Source organism: Anas acuta, chromosome 3 (genome assembly GCF_963932015.1).
Source record: "Anas acuta chromosome 3, bAnaAcu1.1, whole genome shotgun sequence".
Taxonomy (NCBI): Eukaryota; Metazoa; Chordata; class Aves; order Anseriformes; family Anatidae; genus Anas; species Anas acuta.
In genome coordinates, this window is record NC_088981.1 from 111924383 (window position 1) to 111944356 (window position 19974).

General features: G+C 39.0%; 1 protein-coding gene across 2 annotated transcripts in view; it reads right to left on the minus strand.

Moving 5' to 3' along the window:
• Positions 1 to 667: 667 nt before the first annotated feature.
• Positions 668 to 19974, minus strand: part of LOC137854847 (opsin-5-like) — a 36110-nt gene continuing 16803 nt past the window's right edge. For both annotated transcript variants that reach the window (XM_068678781.1, XM_068678779.1), the window contains 5 exons: positions 18196 to 18315; positions 14558 to 14728; positions 12533 to 12867; positions 6785 to 7029; positions 668 to 5606 (listed from right to left, as the gene is read on the minus strand). In XM_068678781.1, coding sequence (XP_068534882.1) covers positions 5543 to 5606; positions 6785 to 7029; positions 12533 to 12867; positions 14558 to 14728; positions 18196 to 18315 — 935 coding nt within the window. In that variant the 3' untranslated portion in view covers positions 668 to 5542. The remainder of the gene's footprint in view (positions 5607 to 6784; positions 7030 to 12532; positions 12868 to 14557; positions 14729 to 18195; positions 18316 to 19974) is intronic.

The following is a 19974-nucleotide window of genomic DNA, read 5'->3' on the forward strand; positions in this document are numbered from 1 at the left end:
CCTACTATACTTATTTGTTGTAAATCTTTCATAGAATCATAGAATATGTTGGGTTGGAAGGGACCCACAAGGATCATCAATTCCAACTCCCAGCTCCACACAGGACCACCCAAAAATATGCCTGAAAACATTGTCCAAATGGTTCTTGAACTCCAGCAGGCTTGGTGCCATGACCACTCCCTGGGGAATCTGCACAATCAACCTCTTTAGCTTTGAGACCACAACTGTAGGAAGCCAGACGAGTTCTTCTCAACACACCAAACAATTTAAAATAATGATTGTAATCCAAGATAAAGGATGTTCAGATCCTTTAGAGGAACACTTTTAAGTTTTGCAAATCGCAACCATGAATGCAACTTTATATATATTTTGCAAGATTGGTGCAGAAAGAGCAAGACTTTCACACCAGTCTCTGGTTTTGAGAAGCAAAGCCTCTGTGTGATCCCTTTTAGAAATTGGGAAGATTGAGAAGAAATTCTCCATTTTACAAATTGAGAAGCTTGATGTAATGTAAACATTATTGATCATTTAAAATGCATCGTATACCACATGCTCTGTCCACTGTCTATCATTGTAATATGTATTCTGTGCTACAATAAGGTTTTGGTCAGAGCACTCATATGTTTACTTGGTATTTCATATATATGTTTGTCATTTTACACAATAGCCATTTCTTGAGCTACAAATTAATATGGAGGAATAACTGGAGCAGTGATCATGCCAGGCAATTACAAAATCGTCCAAATCTCCATCTACCAAATAAGGGGTAATATGAGTCATCCTGAAAAAACAAAACAAGCATAGAAATAACAGAAATAGAAAAGTCAGTATGGGATGTACAATGGCTTAAGAATACATGTAAACATGGTCATGAAAATAAAGGCCTCTTCCCTTCTTTGCAGTGCTCTAAACTCAGCAATAGCACTCCAGAAACTCTAGTTTCAGGTGTTCTTCCTTGAGGTTGAAGAACTACAAAGATTTGTGGTGCTAGGCAAGATGCAGATGCAGAGGAAACTAACCAATCGTTCATCTTAGGAGAGAGGAGGGAGAAAAATGGGTGTTCCGGTGAACATTATTTATTAAGAGCTTCAAACCATGAAGCATGAGTCATCTGGGAACACTATGAGCTGGGAAATGTAGCTAAAAAGATGTCAAAGCAACTTCCCTGAGGGATGCACATTGAAGTGTCTGAAAGGCCCTGGTGGGAAGAAGAAGTAGAATAATGAGAATGAAGCGGATAATGCAGAGTTATAGAGGAACTAGGTGCCTGCTCAGTTAAGAGAATTTCAGATTTGTTCTCACAACTAAGATCACCCTGCACACTGGAGGTGTAACATTGTGCAAAAGACATTGTCAATACACCATTGTCCAATCGAAAAGTTCTGCCAAATAATATAATTCATTGACATTGCACCTGTCAATTCATTAATGATATTCCCTTCATACGAAGATTCACCAATTTGCTCTTTCCCTTTGGATGTCACAAAACCAAAGATCTTCTTCTGGCTGGGATCTTTTGCTGTAGGCCATAAATCTTGGTGGTTTTTGTTGTTGTGGTTATGGTTGTTGTTGTTTTTTTATTTTTTTTTTTATTTTTTGTTTTGTTTTGTTTTGTTTAGGAAAAAAATCTGTTTGTTTGTTTTTTTTTTCCCCATTTTTAGTCATTATTACTACAGGTGTAGAAAGAAATTTTATTGCGGTCTCTTTTATCTGCATGGACAAATACTTTTAAAATCTTGAGGTTTACAACCACAACTTTCATTTTTAGTGTTTTACTTTTTCCAATTTTTTTTTCTGCCTTAACAGTTTGCTTAATTCGTCTATTTCAAGTATCAACACTTTTCCAGCATTATAAATCTTGACAGCTACTTCTGTGTTATCAACAGATTTCCAAGTCTGTGGAGGAAGGTTCAAAGGCATTCTACAACTATGACTGGTAATGACCAAATCAAAAGTCTTCATATCCACTTTCTTCAGATGATTTCACTGCCCGTAACCTTGAAATACAGAGCATTGGCTTAATCTCACTGGAACAATCCTACTGCCCAGGTCAGCTCATTATCTAAATGGAATTTTGACCTGTGTCAATTATATCCTTCTAGCCACTGAATTCAGCTAATACTTTGCTTCTTGGCAGCTTATTCTGCATGCATACATAGGATACATAACATTTATAGCTATTATTCTTAATGGCACTATTTTCATTGAAAATCGGTTGTTCTAATGTTAATACATAAAATGAGAAACTTTCTTAATATAACAAGGAGGCTGACATATTGAAAATGCAATAAAAATCTTCCTTTAGAGTCATGTTTCTTATTCATTCACGCTGACTAGGTTTTACTTTGCTTTGACTAAGCTCATGAGTTTGAATCTTAGAAAATATTTAGAAGGTTTCTTGAACAAAAAGTAAGAGATTCACTGTCTCTTGGTAACCTCAGGCCAAGGTTACATGTTATACAACTATGAATTATCAGGCTCAACATATGGAGAGGACAAAGCTCTGTCCTGAGCATAAATGGAAAATTGCCTTTTGAACCATCAGGCTACAGTGTTCAATGAGATTCCAAGTAGACCTTGAAAATTTTAATCTATAATAAGACCCCTTAATACCCCTACCATTATGATCACAAATTAATTATATGGTCTTCTTTATACAGGTGGACAAAGAAAGTCCTCTAGTTCTTTTTTATCAAGGATTTGGATGAGATCCATTAGCTTTTAGGTTCATATTCTGCATTTAAATTACTGTACTGCATGCTTGAATGTTTATGTCTTACTTGACTCAGGAAAAGATCTTTAGAAGTAAAGAAGTAAACTTTCTTTACTTAAACTCAGTATAAATATATCTCTAACTCCTGCTCAAATTGGAGTCCTAGCAACTTGTACAGAGCAAGATACTATTCAGTGGTGGTAACACTTTGTCTTCAAATAAATATAATTATGGTACTGAACAGAAAATAAATACTTTTAAATAAATCATATGAAACACATTCATCATGACCCTAGAAATTCATATTTGCAATTTAGTAAACCTCTGGTATATTCAGAAAACACATGTATCTAAAACATTCCCTATAATGGAATCCAAATATATTATACAGCCTTTAACAATATAAAATTCAGACCTACCACATGTATGTAATCATTTTTGGGATAACTCAGCAGCCATTTATAAGTCAGTACATAATTTTAGAAAGTAAAGAGAAGAGCTTCCCTAGCTGAAACTGCAGGAAAGTCTCCTGAAAAATTGTGAGTTGATCTACGTAGAAATCTGGCTAGACTCTGGGTAACTCCTACATTACATACTACTCCTCCATACCAGCAACTTTTCTCCAATTAATCTGCATGTATTGGGCCACAGTATGTCCTTACATCAGACCTTAGTTAGGATAAACCTCTATAGATATCAATCAAAATTTGTCTGGATGAAGAGAGGAATAAAAGCTGAGGAAAAACAAAGGAAAAATGGTTAATGGCGTCATAACCAAATCTGGAAATATTGTAAAGTACAACTTCTGCTCATAATCGATTCTAAGGTGCAACTTGCAACCACAGTCAAGAAACAAAATTGCCTTATAGTGCAAGGTCCAAAAGGGTAAAAGGACTTGAATTCCTGGGAAAATTTAGCACAAAACATTGTATAGGTAACATGCAACTCCTTGTCTTTTTCTGAGTTCTCTTAGTGTATATTTAAACTTCTTTTGCAAAAATATTGTACGAGAGGGAATTATACTTTCTTCTACCCAGCTCAGGAAATTCAACAAAATTCAACTTCTGCTATATTGTCTGAATACCACTTGAGAAAATAGCAAGTGTTTGTACTGCCGAGTGGGAGTGCTGGGACATGCCAACAAACATCAGTTTACTTTAAACTTTTATGATATTATTGTATAAAATGTGATTAACATCACTACAGATCAGCTACAAAAGAAGTTCAGTTCAGTATGTTAAACATGATTGTGAAATAAAAGTATGATAAAAAGTGCTATTAAATGTTAAACAGGAAAATAATCAAAACACTTTCATAAATGCTTTCTCTCCTTAAAGGAACAATTCAAAATAAAATTTTAACTCTTGTAACTTTTTTTTTTTTTTTATAATAGTAAACACAAATCAGTGTGGAAGATTCTGACTTACAATTAACTTATTTTACACAATACCACGTTCTTCCTGAAGAAATCACAGAAAAAAAAAAACACCGCACTTATTATTTGAAGAGTTAATAATCTGCTTATAATGGACTGCTAATATTTGGTCTGTAATGATGCCTCTATCAACAGAGGTAAATCTACAGAGGAAGAAGAGAATGGGTATAAATATGACCCAGATGCCTCATAACTATTTGGCTGCCTTACTCTGAAAATCTTTTCAAGGTATATTGTCAAGGTATATTTAATGTATTGAGAACTTACATGCTGTCTTCAGGTCTGTCTGAATCCTTTTTAATCTTCATACTTGCAGGGTTTAGTGTTTAAAAATTAGACACAACTGCACCTGAAAAAGACTTCTGCGTATATATGCTGTAACGTTTCTCTTGAATTCATCATCTTTGAATCCAATTGGAAACTTAGGATTGAGGAGGGATTTGTCATTTTACACTTAATAGTGATGTCATAAAGGATTGTGGAAAGTACAATACAAGATGAAAAAGGTCGGTTACCATTTAATAAGTCAAACGTCTGCTTATTGTCATATTTCACTGCATTTTTGGCTGGGGAATGCCAAAAGGATGGGCAAATTATTTGTTTGCCTAATTTATAACACAAGGCTGACTTCATTTATGTTTTCATTTTTGTTACGAAGTAACTCATGATTCAAAAATATTTAAATGAAACTAGCATCTGAGAAAGAGGTCTTTCCCCTCTAATTCACAAATACTGATCATCTGTGGTACGTGTGACACTTCTGAACTTGCCTTCACCAAAAGAAATAAAAATCTGAATACTGAAAGACAGAAGTCAAAGTGGTCTTAAGACAGTTTGTAGCCACATGAGTTTTAGAGAGATTCACAAAGGTAATCAGTAGGCTAACATTGCTATATTTCTCCAATGGGTGATTCAGAGCTCTGACAAATGGAGTTCTAACTTTGATTTGTCCTCTAAGGAATCGTTTCTGTTATGTTCCCATTCTCCAGTGATTGTACTAGGAACTCAGGGAAATTGAATTTAGCAAACTAAAACTGGCCTGTATGAATAGTTTCCTTTTCTTGAGGGAAAACATCACTGAAATATCACTTCTGTTAATGCTCAAAAAAAAAAAAAAAAAAAAATCCCAAGCAAACAAAAAATATATTCACTCTGAAGTGAATGCAATTTCTTTTACACAAATGAATCTTCTTTGTTTCTTCCATTTCTGAAAACTTAAAATATTTGCCCAGCTCTAATCACGCTGCTTTAGTTAGGATGGAAAGAACTACATTGTACTGGGGAGTAAAATAAAAATGTCGTCATGTATTAATTTATTTACAGAAATTTGAGGAATTTGAGATGGTATGACTGTTTGTCATCAGGTTTTCATTTGCTGTATGCGAAATGAGCCTTCATACATCCAGTTGAGTTTCATTCATTGCCGTTGAATCTCTGTGTGAAGATATGGTATACATCCTGTGGGAAGGAGAAAGCATAATCATGTTGCTTGAAACGAGCTAACAATTGAGTTCCTAATTCTGGGAATTTGTTTTTCTAGAACATTTTCTTCGCTACACAGGCCTAGAGTTCTTGCATTTAGCATGAGGTACTAGATGAAACCTCCTTTCTTCTTTGGAGTGATAACTTGGAAGTTAAACACAAATCCAGCCTCCAAAGATATTTTGAAGATTACTTCAGGTTTGTCTCTCTTTTGCATAAAACTGAAGAGGGATCTTTGGTAAACTATATCTTTGTTACCTCAATTAAACATATACAACCTATATAAACTCCATATGTTCTGTGGATGAGATAAATCTGAACAAAAGATTATAGAATAATCTGCTAAGGCATACTGTGCAAGTTTGAGTATCAACTTGTTCTCTGGACAATACATTTAAAAAGTGCTGGAATTGTTAAGGCTAAAAAAAAGGCATATGCCTTCATGCCTCTGATACATACATACTGAGTCATGTAAGTTCTAGGCTTTAGAAACAAATTATTCTCCTGAAATTTTATGGAATTCTAGTCACTTAAATCAGCTAGAGCATCTGTGGCCTTTATTGCAGGCTACACTGACACTAATATTCAACATTATCTTGTTATTATTCTATCATGAAGGATAGTTTTCTGTCATAAGTCAGAGCTAGAAGCAATTTTCCACCATTGACAATTAGTGTTTCCGTGAAGGTGGTCTGCACAGATTTTGCCACAAAGTTGTAAATACAGCAGAGGCCTTTTTTGAGTTTTTATAACATTTTGATTTATGAAAAAGAGAAAAGGAACAGGAGGAGAGCACTGATCCAAAAACCACTAAAACAAATGGTTTTATTTTTCAATTATATTAATTATTAATAAAGTTGCAGCTGGATATATAAGGAAAAAAAAAAAATCTAAAAAACTTCTTGCTTCTGTTTTTACAGCTAGAATCACTTCACAAATTCCATGACAAGAAAGACCATGGTCAAAAACAAAGGCCATGCCCTCCCTACAAAAAAATAAAATAAAATAAAATAAATAAAAATAAAATAAAAATAATAAAAATAAAAATATAAAAATAAAAATGAACAGATATGACTCTTGGCAGACTTTATGTTCAGTAATTTTTGCGAACACTGTGTACTGAAATATATTCTACATCTCAGAGAAGAAATTACCTCAGTTTCTTCAAAGAGTTCTTCTTCTGAAGTGTCTTCAATCCACCTGATCGGCAACAGGCAAACTTACAATCAATGACCTGGTAAATAATTGGGTTATACATGGCTGCTGACTTTGCAAGCAGAGTTGGTACCACTGAAAACTGAATAGGAACTGAATCTGGCTGTCCAAAGGCTGACCACACAGAGACCACAGCGTAAGGGATCCAGGCAATGAGGAATCCTGCACAGATCAACATTGCCACCTTGTGAGAGGAAAAGAGAAAAGAGAAAAATAAATTAATCTCACACAGTTGTCCTTACTGACAGCACTGCATAGAGCTTGGCAGATTGCAAGGGAACAGGCAACAGAATGGAAAAGAAAAATTAAAACTTGCTTGAAATAAATTTGCAATGTGAACAAAAAATGTATCCTGCTATATTTCATTTTCCTATATACAAAGGCGGATTGGAAACACCTAATTCTGCATACATGGAATTATTAAAGACACTGGTGCACACTGTCCCCAGAGAGCAGAGCTCAGCACCTGCCCCTCCGCTCCCCTCGTGAGGGAGCTGCAGGCTGCCATGAGGCCTCCCCTCGGCCTGCTCTGCTCTGGGCTGAACAAACCAAGGGACCTCAGCTGCTCCTCACAGAATCACAGAATTTCTAGGTTGGAAGAGACCTCAAGATCATCGAGTCCAACCTCTGACCTAACGCTAACAGTCCCCACTAAACCATATCCCTAAGCTCTACATCTAAACGTCTTTTGAAGACTTCCAGGGATGGTGACTCCACCACCTCCCTGGGCAGCCCGTTCCAGTACCTAACAACCCTTTCAGTAAAGAAATTCTTCCTAACATCTAACCTAAAACTCCCCTGGCGTAACTTTAGCCCATTCCCCCTCGTCCTGTCACCAGGCACATGGGAGAACAGGCCAACCCCCACCTCGCTACAGCCTCCTTTAATGTACTTATACAGAGCGATAAGGTCACCCCTGAGCCTCCTCTTCTCTAGGCTGAACAAGCCCAGCTCCTTCAGCCGCTCCTCATAGGACTTGTTCTCCAGGCCCCTCACCAGCTTCGTCGCCCTTCTTTGGACCCGCTCAAGCACCTCGATGTCCTTCTTGTAGCGAGGGGCCCAAAACTGAACACAGTACTCGAGGTGCGGCCTCACCAGAGCCGAGTACAGGGGGACGATCACCTCCCTAGCCCTGCTGGTCACACTGTTTCTGATACAAGCCAGGATGCCGTTGGCCTTCTTGGCCACCAGAGCACACTGCTGGCTCATATTCAGCCGACTGTCCACCATCACTCCCAGGTCCTTCTCTGCCTGGCAGCTCTCCAACCATTCCTCTCCCAGCCTGTAGTTCTGCTTGGGGTTATTGCGCCCCAGGTGCAGGACCCGGCACTTGGCCTTGTTGAACTTCATACAGTTGACCTCAGCCCATCGGTGCAGCCTATCCAGATCCTCCTGCAGAGCCTTCCTACCCTCAAGCAGATCGACACACGCACCTAGCTTGGTGTCATCTGCAAACTTACTGAGGGTGCACTCAATGCCGTCATCCAGATCATTGATGAATATGTTAAAGAGGACCGGCCCCAGCACCGAGCCCTGGGGGACGCCACTAGTGACTGGCCTCCAACTGGACTTGGCTCCATTTACCACAACTCTTTGGGCCCGGCTATCCAGCCAGTTTCTAACCCAACGAAGCGTGCGCCAGTCCAAGCCAAGAGCAGCCAGTTTCTTGAGGAGAATGCTGTGGGAGACGGTGTCAAAAGCCTTGCTGAAGTCAAGGTAGACCACATCCACAGCCTTTCCCTCATCCACCCAGCGCATCACTTTGTTGTAGAAGGAGATCAGGTTCGTCAAGCAGGACCTGCCTTCCATAAACCCATGCTGGCTGGGCCTGATCGCCTGCTTGCCCTTCAAGTGCCGCATGATGACTCCCAAAAGGATCTGCTCCATGAGCTTCCCTGGTACTGAGGTCAAACTGACCGGCCTGTAGTTCCCCGGGTCTGCCCTCCGGCCCTTCTTGTAGATGGGCGTCACATTTGCTAGTCGCCAGTCAGCTGGGACCTCCCCCGATAGCCAGGACTGCTGATAAATGATTGATAGGGGCTTGGCCAGCTCCTCTGCCAGTTCTCTCAGTACCCTTGGGTGGATCCCATCCGGCCCCATCGATTTGTGGACATCCAAGTGCCGTAGCAGGTCACCAACCAGTTCTTCGTGGATGGTGAGGGCCACATCCTGTTCCCCGTCCCCTTCCACCAGTTCTGGGTACTGGGTATCCAGAGAGCAACCGGTTTTGCCGCTAAAGACTGAGGCAAAGAAGGCATTGAGCACTTCTGCCTTTTCCTCATCTCTTGTAACTAAGTTTCCCCCTGCATCCAGTAAAGGATGGAGATTCTCCCTAGTCCTCCTTTTTGTGTTGATGTATTTATAAAAGCGTTTTTTGTTATCTTTAACGGCAGTAGCCAGATTGAGCTCCAGATGAGCTTTGGCCTTCCTAATCTTGTCCCTGCACAGCCTCGCTACATCCTTATAGTCCTCCTTGGTGGCCTGCCCAATTTTCCAAAGATTATAAACCCTCTTTTTTCTCCTAAGCTCAAGCCACAATTCTCTGTTGAGCCAGGCTGGTCTTCTTCCCCGCTGGCTCATCTTTGGGCGCATGGGAATAGACCGCTCCTGCGCCATTAGGATTTGCCTCTTAAAGAGCGCCCAGCCTTTCTGGACCCCTCTGCCCTTCAGAACCGCCTCCCATGGGACTCCACCAACTAATGTCCTGAGCAGCCCAAAGTCAGCCCTCCGAAAGTCCAATACAGTGGTTTTACTGGTTCCCTTCCTGGCCCCGCCAAGAATAGTGAACTCCACCATTTCGTGGTCACTCTGCCCAAGACTGTTCCCGACAATCACATCCTCCACCAGTCCTTCTCTGTTTGTGAAGAGAAGGTCTAGCAGGGCACCACCCCTGGTAGGTTCACTAATCAGCTGCGTCAGGAAGCTATCTTCCACGCTCTCCAGAAACCTCCTAGACTGCTTCCTCTGGGCTGTGTTGTGCTTCCAGGATATGTATTCCTCATACATCTTGCCCTCTAGACCCTTCACCATCTTCACAGCCCTCCTTTGGACATTCCCTAATAGTTAAATGTCTTCCTTATATTTTGGCACCTAAAACTGCACATAATACTTGAGGTGAGGCCGCACCAGTACAGAGTAAAGAAAGACAATTGCTACCCTGAAAAAAAAAAATAAAATAAAAGTCTATTTTCCATTTCAGAACAAAACAAGAGTGCCTTGGGAAAACAAATTATTAAAATAAATTAATTCAGTGCAAGTCCTCCAGATTCTGAGTCTTTTGAAATCAGATTTGATAGATCATAAAAAGAAAGTCTTTGAAGAAGTTTCCAGAACTGAAGGACTGAAGTGTTGATGGCATGTGAGAGTGCCTCTACAGGTAATTGTTTTAGAGGGGTATGTTCCTGTCTAAGTCTAATATACCTCCCTCTTCTGTAACACACAGAATCAGTCACTGAGGCAAGAGCAAAGGGAATTAGAAAAAGAAGATAATTCTTTTATTACAATAATTAAAGAAAAAACAACTTAATAAAAGAAGAGATTGCGACACCCCGATCTAATGCAGGGCTTCTTCCTCTCTCACAGGCTGTGCTTACATCCCACAGAGAAGGCATCAAAACGCAGTGGAACTAATAACCTGCCACAAGGATGGGCATTTGTAAGAGGAGAAGAATTTTGCTGAATGAGCTTCACCTGCTTTCAACCAGGAGAGAGTCTATGGCCTTCCACTAGAATAATGTCAACCATTTTAATTTATTTCAAGACAAATATGGAAAAAGTAAACATGAAGTCATTCAAGAAGACAAGAGATGTCAAGTCCCTGTGAATACTTATTTCAGCAGACAAAACATCAGTATAGTTCCATGTGTAAGATAGAATTGAAACTACCGAGAATTTAATTGAGAGTGATAACAGTAGCACAATATCTAGTTTTCTTTTTCCTTACACTTAGCATGGATTTCATACTCCATTAAAGTCTCCAGATGCTCTGAAAAACAAATTTCTACTGAACTTTTGGATTACATTCCTGATACATTTACTTTATCCAAACCAATCTATCTGCACTGAGTCACATCCTGATATAGCTTCAAATGACATCATGCAATAATACATACTGAAGAACATATGCCATTATACTGCTGCCATTGATCAACTGTTGTTATGCACCCAGACTGACAGTATCATTTATGCATTCATTTGGAATAAGGCAATTAGCAAGACTGCAACAAAAAGTCATCAGAAAGCACAATTTTTTTTGGATCTTGTGGAAACTTTTGTGGACCTTCTGGTTCCACATCCTAACGGTAATATATCTGACAGTGAAATTTTATTCTTTTATGCCTCTTCGTTTTCCAACACTGAAGAAATAATGCGTGTGAGCTATGGATCTCAAACATAGCTTGTTTTAGAAATAGTCCTGTGGAGTTAGATGGGTTGTGTTGGAGACTCATTGTCTGTATTTACACACACACCAACTACAAGGTTGGTCCAAGATAATGTTCTCCACAGTATATCCAAATGGGAAGCAAAAATTACGATTTTTTGACTCAAATCACATTGAAGTTTTACAAGAAAACTACCATATGACAAAATAAAAAATAAAAGAATAAAAATAAAAATTTGATGCCCTGAATCAAACATTTCCACCGTTCTTTAAATGAAAGGTAATGAATAACTGCAAAACAGTACAGTAATGAAGCAACCATTTTAAACACAAGTATGGTTTTATCAGAAGTATTGGCAGCCCTGACCTTACTGACTGCTCAGTTATATTCCAACATAAAGTCACACATTGCTATACATTACATAAGTTTATGTTTAACCCCTTAAAAATGAAGTAAAATAAATGTTCGATTAGCCAAGAAAAGGATGCTACTTGTCTTGTTCTTGGCCTGGTTTGCAGAGGCTGGGGAGTCTTTTACAACTAAGAAACATGGTTTTGTTTGATAAAAACTTTTACCTTGAGAGATTTCCCAGCACTATAACTAGTATAACCAGCAAGGATCATAATTATTACCACTGTGAAACAGAAAACAGACTAAATCAGAAAGGGAAAATAGGAAACGGTCTTAGATGGAAAACAGATTTGCATTGGAATGCATTTTTATCAGTGGCTCATGGTTGAACCTAAATGATAAATTATGTTCATAAAAACAATTGCAATATCACAGGAGTGAGTTTGGTTTACATCTTTATTCAAAGAGGAATACAAGCAGTCTGAAAGTTTTATTTCTCTGATACAATAATCTGCTTTCTACCTGTTTTCCTATTATAATTCCTGAGCACCTCTGATGCCTTAAAATAATTCTTTACAACTATTTCTGAAAAAAAAGGCAGTTTTGTGATGGGTAATAGGGCCACAGAGAGATGACATAGCTTGTGTAACATCACACAGGAAGGTAGATCTTCAGACTGAATCATAATCTCAGGGACTCCAAATCTCAGAATCACATAAAAGTGTTTCAGTTTTCAGGGAGCTCTGGAGGTTTTTTGGCCCTATCTGAGTGCCCTGAACAAAAAATTATGTTTCAGCTCTTGTCTTTTCCCATCTTGACAGTAATGGGGGAGAAAGTTGGAAAAATCACTTTCAGATCGTACTATCACTCAGCATAGGAAAGCATATTGCTGACATTTTCTAAGCATACTTTTATGATCTGACAGAGCAAATGGAGTTAAATCTCCCTACTTACCTTGGTCAGCTTCATTTCAAGTATGTGGCTGTTCTGGATCCTGGTGTCATAGTGAGCAACCTCTTTGGTGGATGACTTGACTTTTAAAATGATTTTAACATAGGAAAACACAATCACTGCAGTTGGGAACAGGAGGCAAAAGAAAAGAATACTCAGAATAAAAGCCTGCCCAGCCACTGAAGCCTGTGCCAGCCACCAGTCCAGAGTGCACGAGGTCCCAAAAGGCTCAGGAGCATAGCTTCCCACTCCAGCAAAAGGCACCGTTGCCCAGAACGTTGCATAGGCCCAAATTATTGCCAGACAAATAAAGGCATGGTGTCTCTTAAGCCAAGTACCTGGAAGACAATTTAAGAGTTACAACTGGACAAGTTACAAACAAGAGCTAAAAGGTCCATATATATTTGACACAATTAAACTTGTCATTCTACACGTTCAGTAAGATCTTGTTCAGCTGTTTGACAACAACCTTTGTAGGGTTCATTTCACCTCCTCACATGTTTCTATACTGACCCCTGAGCTGACCACCCAGACCAACTTTGTACCTCATGGAATGAAATACACGCCTGTAGGAAGGGCTCCACCTGGCATTATTTTAGGTCTCTACTTTAGGCTGTGATGATTTACAACCTACAAGTCTATATAAGAACAATCCAAACAGCTAGCTCAGCAACAATCATAGGAATTCCCCTTATATTGGGGGTGGGAGGAGTTATTCCCTCCCAATAAAAGAAAAACATCTTTTCCAACCTGTGACAACATCCTTTAACTGAGAAGACTGAAGCATATAATACTTTATATTCAAGAGATATATGATATCGATGCATATGGTGATAACAGCTTTCATTGTTAAATTCATTTCCTCCTCTCAAGATCCAACTCCATATTAGAGAGATAATATCACATTTATTATGACCTTTTGCACATCCAAATCTCTTAGATGTTTTAAATTCTTTGCCACATATCTTAAAATAATTTAGGCATCTAATGAAGAATACTTTTGTGTATCAGACCACAAGACCTTGAAAGATGTGCAGTACTTGAGCCAGTTAACATTAATAGACCTTGATAAATACAAAATGATTTATCTATGAATGATTACCGAAACTCATGTCTTAAGTAGATGGATGACAGCAAAAAGGATAATATGTCCAGTAATACAAATTTAGTTACAAATATAGTTGAGATTACTTGGGTCATGAAATATGTTTATTTTATATGTGCATTCCTCTTTATATTTAACAACAGCATTTTGAAGAGCTTAAGTATGATTTCAGTCTAGAAACGTTGTACTACAATGACAGGATAAAAAGCTTAAGATGCTTAATTTATCCAAGAAGAGGGTTTCTGCCACCCAGCAAATGAAATGTAACAGGATCCAACAGCTGACTGTTAAGTTAGAACTTGACCTTTTTTAGAGGGACTAATCAACCATCAGTACAATTTACTCAAAATTACTTTATATCTTAAACAGAAGACTAGCTACCTTAATGATATCATTTAGTTCAACAGAAATTCTGTTTTTGATTCAGAAACATTTAGAATCATAAAATATACTGAGTGGGAAGGGACCCACAAGGGTCATCAAGTCCAACTGCTGACTCCACACAGGGCAGTCTGTAAGTTAAACCATGTATCTAAGAATATTGTCCAAAAGCTTCTTGAACACCAAAAGGCTCAGGGCCATGACCACTTCCCTGGGGAGCCTGCTCCAGTGCCTGACCACTCTCCAAGTGAAGAATTTCTTCCTAATATTCATAATTACATTATGTAGAAAGTTGGCAGAGATGACCAAAGCAATTGTTTCTAGTCATGTAAATCCTTCACTCCCTCATTTATTTGTATCTTATTTGTTTTGTATTTTTTTTCCTTTTATTTCACTATGTGGAAGTGAAAAATAATTTCTAAATATTCTGTTTCCTTAACCCTTTTGCTCACAGCTCTAATGTCCTAGGTTTTCTTGGCCAGGAGAGGGTAGGGGGAGGTTAAGCAGGGCGATAGTGTCACTATATAGTTTTTCTTCCTTACCATAAGACAAGTGACAGATTTTTAGGTATCTATCCAGGCTGACAGCTGTCATGGTAATAAGGCTCCCACAGCCAAAGAAGAAACCAGCCCATCCATACCAACGGCAGCCCATCCATCCAAACACCCAGCGGTGAGAAAAGAAGGAAATGATACTGAAGGGCTTTCCTACAACTTCAAGAGGAGAAAAGAATGTCAGTTGACTGATAAAATCCATAACTGATTACATCATCCTTTTTTTTTTCAGTAGAACAAACCCTCCTCTTTGCCCAAAACTAACACCAATAAAAATGTTGAGAGTGGCAAGAGGGCTTCAGGGCACAACAGATGTGATTGAGCTGTGTGCCTTCTGTCCACAGGATTAAGCCAAAGACAGCTGTAGCTAGATCTCATAACATCTACACTGTGGTAGGATGAGTCAAACCTGCAGTATGTGTTGGAAACAAGTGCTTCACTGAAGACCACATGAACCAAAAGTAAACCCACACTTGGGAACTAAGCATGTACAAATTCTTCCCATAGAAAAACTTCAGAGTATGGTTTAAGTCCACTTGTAAACACATTCCAGTACGGTTGATGAGTAAGCCTTCACATGATCAGACATAGCACTAGTGAAGCTGCTTCCTTATAATCAAGTAAGTGTCTCTAAACACATCATAAAAAATTTGCTTTCAAAGAGGACTTCTGCAAACCTACGAAAGCCCAACAGTAGGATCCACTCTGTTGTAAAGTGCTAGATTACAAAGGAAGATGGTGCTACAATGGCGCTACTGTTGGAGTATGGACCTGAGCTGCAGAATGGCTTCAGCTCCTGTCCATACCACACTCTTCCTAAGTGACTCTCAGCAAGTCACCTGGCCACAGATAGTCAAAAATTTTAAGCATTCCCAAATGGAAGGTAAATATCTAGCTATTTTGGAGATGCTGCCCTCGTGACTCCTTTGCTCAGTTTTGCATTTGTAAAAATGGAAGGTGCGTGATGAAAGAAGTCAGGTTAGGTCATAGGCTGTTTCATTCTTGCCTTAAAACAGACTAACATTATTCAGAGTCTTCGTAGATATCAGGAGAATTAGAAAGTTTGTAAATTGTGATTTGCTAGTTGGAAATCTCCACCTCCTGATTTTTGTTGGGTTTTTTTTTTTTGGTTGGTTGTTTTTTGTGGGTTGTTTTTGTTTTTGTTTGTTTGTTTGTTTTTGTCTTAAACTGGATGTACAAAAAAATCAATTGAACAGAAAACTCAAGAATTTACAATCTAGGAACATTGGCGTGTTTTCAGAATCCTTCATTTCCACTTACCATTCTGACCTGAAATGCTCAAAAGTCTGAAGGGTTCAACTGCAACACTCAAGCAACATTAAATATTTAACTCCACCTTTCTGTGACTGTATATTCCTGCACAGAAGTTGCCAGAGCACCTCAAGACAGTTCAAAACTTCTCTGGCTGCCCTGGGCTAGTTTCTCTGGCTGAACCACAATGTCCGTAATGTCATGGTAGCTTGTGAATTGGTCTATAAATAAGGCAGACATGGTCCTGCAAACTGTAATTTCCATAAGGTAACATTCACGGAAATAAGTTCATAAAAATTCACCAAAGTGATCTGAAGTAAATATTTTGGATTGTTCCCAAAAACATTCCATTTAAAATCAAAGTGATGTGAAATAAAATATTTAATTTTCATTCCCAACAGAAAATCAAAACATTTCTACTAAAACAAAATCCTTCTGAAAAAGGCTTTTACTCTGTTTTCTGTGACAAAAACATCATTAGAAAAAAAAAAAAATCAAAATTATATGTGTTTTTAAACAATGCCTATTCGGCATCTTTTCCTTTAACATAAGCCTGTAAGGAAAATTCTACCTGACCCTGAAGGCTGTGCTTAGGTCTTGTAAGTACACTTTTATGCAAGCAGAAGAAATATGCTGTAATTTGTCAAGCAAAAACTGACCCCAATGATTAAGGTTTCAAGAAAAACATGAAATACAGCAAGGGTTAGGATATATTCTGAGAGTAAGCAACTTTATTCATGTAAATCATTGCTACCTCTAAAGGACATTTATTTGCACAAAATCAAATTTCTCTTCAGCAACACAGGACTCAGCTTGGCATTAGTGTAAAATGAGGATAATACAGTATTAAACAAGTGCCTAGTGCCACCATGTGGAAATCTACAGGAAGCAGGGCTATTGCAGAACCCATTTCTTGAACAAAGTGCCAAGACAAGCAGGTGATATATAAAGGCTCTGGAAAAAGTCTCATCTCCACTGCAATAGGTCTAAAACCAGAACACATCACATTTCTTGAATTAACATCTTCCATTAAAAAAAAAAAAAAAAAAAAGATTGGAAGACAAAGGAGAGAGGGCACGTTACTGTACCAATCCCAATTATTTTGCATTACATTTTAACACACAGCAAAATTAAGGCTCCCATGGAAAACAAGATGACAAAGATAAGTTGTATGCTGTTGTTGACAGACCTAGGGAGAAACTAGAAACCCTCATGTTAAGATTCTTGCTTTCATAGGATTCCCAAACTTGCTGTAATTCGTGTGTTTGGCACCAGAATTACTGGAAGCAGTTTCTCAAACTATGTGTAGTGGCAGCAACAACAAGCTTCATCTCTGAGGGGCTGGGAGACATCATTTTATGTTGTTCTGTGCTATTTTAGGCATTTAGAGTATGAAAAAAAAAAATGATGGGAAGAAAAGGGTGTACTGGAGCTGAGGACAGGGGTCATGGAATATGTAAAACATAGGGAGCAGATAACTTTGGGAGCATGGGAACATCCTGCCATTTATATTGTAATGGGGACACTGCATGGTCATAGCTGAGTCCCATCAGGCCTTTGTACTCACTGGATTGCCTGCCATCCAAAATATTCTTTCCTAAAGGATGTCCAGCCCTCTCCCTCTCATTTGCATGTACCCCTGAGCAGCTTAATGAGATTCATGTCAAGAGCCAAAGAAATTATCTTGACTTTCCAGCTTTGTGTAAGCCTTTACAAAGCTTTCTACTCTCATTCCAGGGCATCCAGGCTGCCAGGTTGAAGTAGAAATCCCTCTAGTTGGCTGATGTTGCTCTTACTCTCTAGACTGAGACAAATGCTTATTTATCTGACATAAAGATAAAAGAGGAAGGTCACTAGCAAGAAAAGCATTAGCTTTGATAGTCTGACGACTGTTAACATTTTTCAAATTTGCTTCCCTCACCCCCATCCCTACTAAGATTTGGCTTGATATGTATTCTCAAAGTACCTGGATCCCTTCTGTTGCACCCTACAGCGAGAAATTTCAATTTTATTCAATATTAATGCAAATGTATTTCATGCTTATTGTGCCAGGATGTTCATGGAAGCTGTCTTTGAAGGTCTGCACAGTCCTGAGGTGAACATGAGCTTTACCTGACATAGAATTGACAAATCCAACCCTATTTTCTCCTCCATACGTTTTACTTATTTTCATCAAGTTGTTCAAGAATGTTGTTTTCTATACTTCTCTACTATTCATATACAGATAAGAGAGAAGAAATATCAGTAACAAAAGGCACTTGGAGCTTTTTAGGACTTCCAGAGGACCGTCTCTTTCTGTTGCCAGAAAGAATGGTGGGATAGTAAAAATTAATAAAAATATGACATGAAATTACCTGAAATGCCCAGATCACACACTGCTAAATTAACAGTCATTATTTCAGCAGGTCTCAACTTCTTTTTTCGCTTTGAAGACATAAAAATAACGTACCCATTTCCCAGAGTTGAAAGAATCCCTATAATAGAAAAGAAAAAGAAAAAAAAATAAAGGTAGAGTTCTCCTTAAAAACAGCAATATCCCATCTTCCTTGTGAAATTCTCTGGTATTTTCAGCCTATCTCTTTAGTCCCAAGGCTAGATATTTTACTCTGAAACATGATCATCTCATCCTCATTGTACAGCTCATAGAGACATCTACTACAGATATCTCCCACCCACAACAAATGTTATTTTCCTCTCTGCAGCAAGACATTGCCTTCACTACCTGAGCCTGCAAAGCTATTGAATGAATGTATATAAAAGAAATCCCATAGTTCCTCTGTTCTCATCAATCCCCTTTGTCTCACAAGTGTTCATAAAGCCACAAGAATAAAACTAAACTGTCTAATCACAAGGACCCCAATCTCTGAACAGCCTAAATTTTATTCTACACTATAATAAGAGGTTGAAGGATACATTTCTAAAATAATGAAAAATATTTAGATCAATATCACATCTCAAATTTTCCAATAAAAAATAATTTATATCACAATAAGAAAGAAAAAAAATCTTGATGGTAACTTCCATCTGGAATTCAGTGCATTAAAAGAGATCCTGTTCATATTGTTTGGTCTCTTTTTTAGCCATATCACCATCTAAGACCCATAGAGCCCCATGCTGCAGGTGGTTGATCATCCGTGGAGCTAATCACACTGATCCCTCAAATTCCAGGGTTTCCATTTCCTTTAAAGACACCTATTTCTTTACTAATTCATATCTGAAAGAGTTTGGACCTGGAGTGAGTGCTTTGCAGTGAAAAAGTTGTAAAGAACACAACTTCTATTTCAGAAAGTAAGAGTCTCACCCCTACAGATACTGCAGTTTCCATCACCCTGTGCTCTTACTTGAATTGGGTGTAAATGGCCAGATTTTGGTAGTGGGGAGGCTGCAGTGGCCTCTGTGGAGTGAGGATGGGGTTGCCTGGTGGAGCCCTGTGGAGCTACTGCCAATTCCAGCCAACTCCACTGTGGACACACTACAGGTAAAACTGGGCCAGCCAGAGGAGTTTGTGGCACTTCTGTGAAGGTATATTTGAGAAAAGGAGCTAAACATCAAGAGAAATAAAAGAGAAAGCAGGAGTGCCTTCATGGTGCAGCTGGTGACACCCAAAGGGACCGTGACCCATGGAGGCCACATGCCTGAGACATGTAAGTGCAAGGTCCTTCCAAGTGCAAGGTGCTGCCACTGGGCCAGGCCAATCCCAAGCACAATTACAGGCTGGTCAGAGGACGGACTGAGAGCAGCCCTGAGGAGAAGGACCTGGGGGTGTTGGTTGATGAGAAGTTTGACGTGAGTGTGCATTTGCAGACATAAAAGCCAAACTAATCCCAAGCTACATCAAAAGCAGCAAGGCCAGCAGGCCAAGGGAGGTGATTCTACCCTCTGCTCTGCTCCTGTGAGACCTGGAGTGCTGTGCTCAGCTCTGGAATCTCCAGCACAAGAAGGGCATGGAATTATTAGAATGAGTCCAGAGGAGGGCCATAAGGATGGTCAAAGGGCTGGAGCACTTTTCCTATGAAGACAGGCTGAGAGAGATGGGGTTGTACAGCCTGGAGACAGAAGACTCCAGAAATACCTTAGAACAGCCTTCAAGTACCTAAAGTGGGCCTGCGGGAAAGCAAGGGAGGGACTCTGTT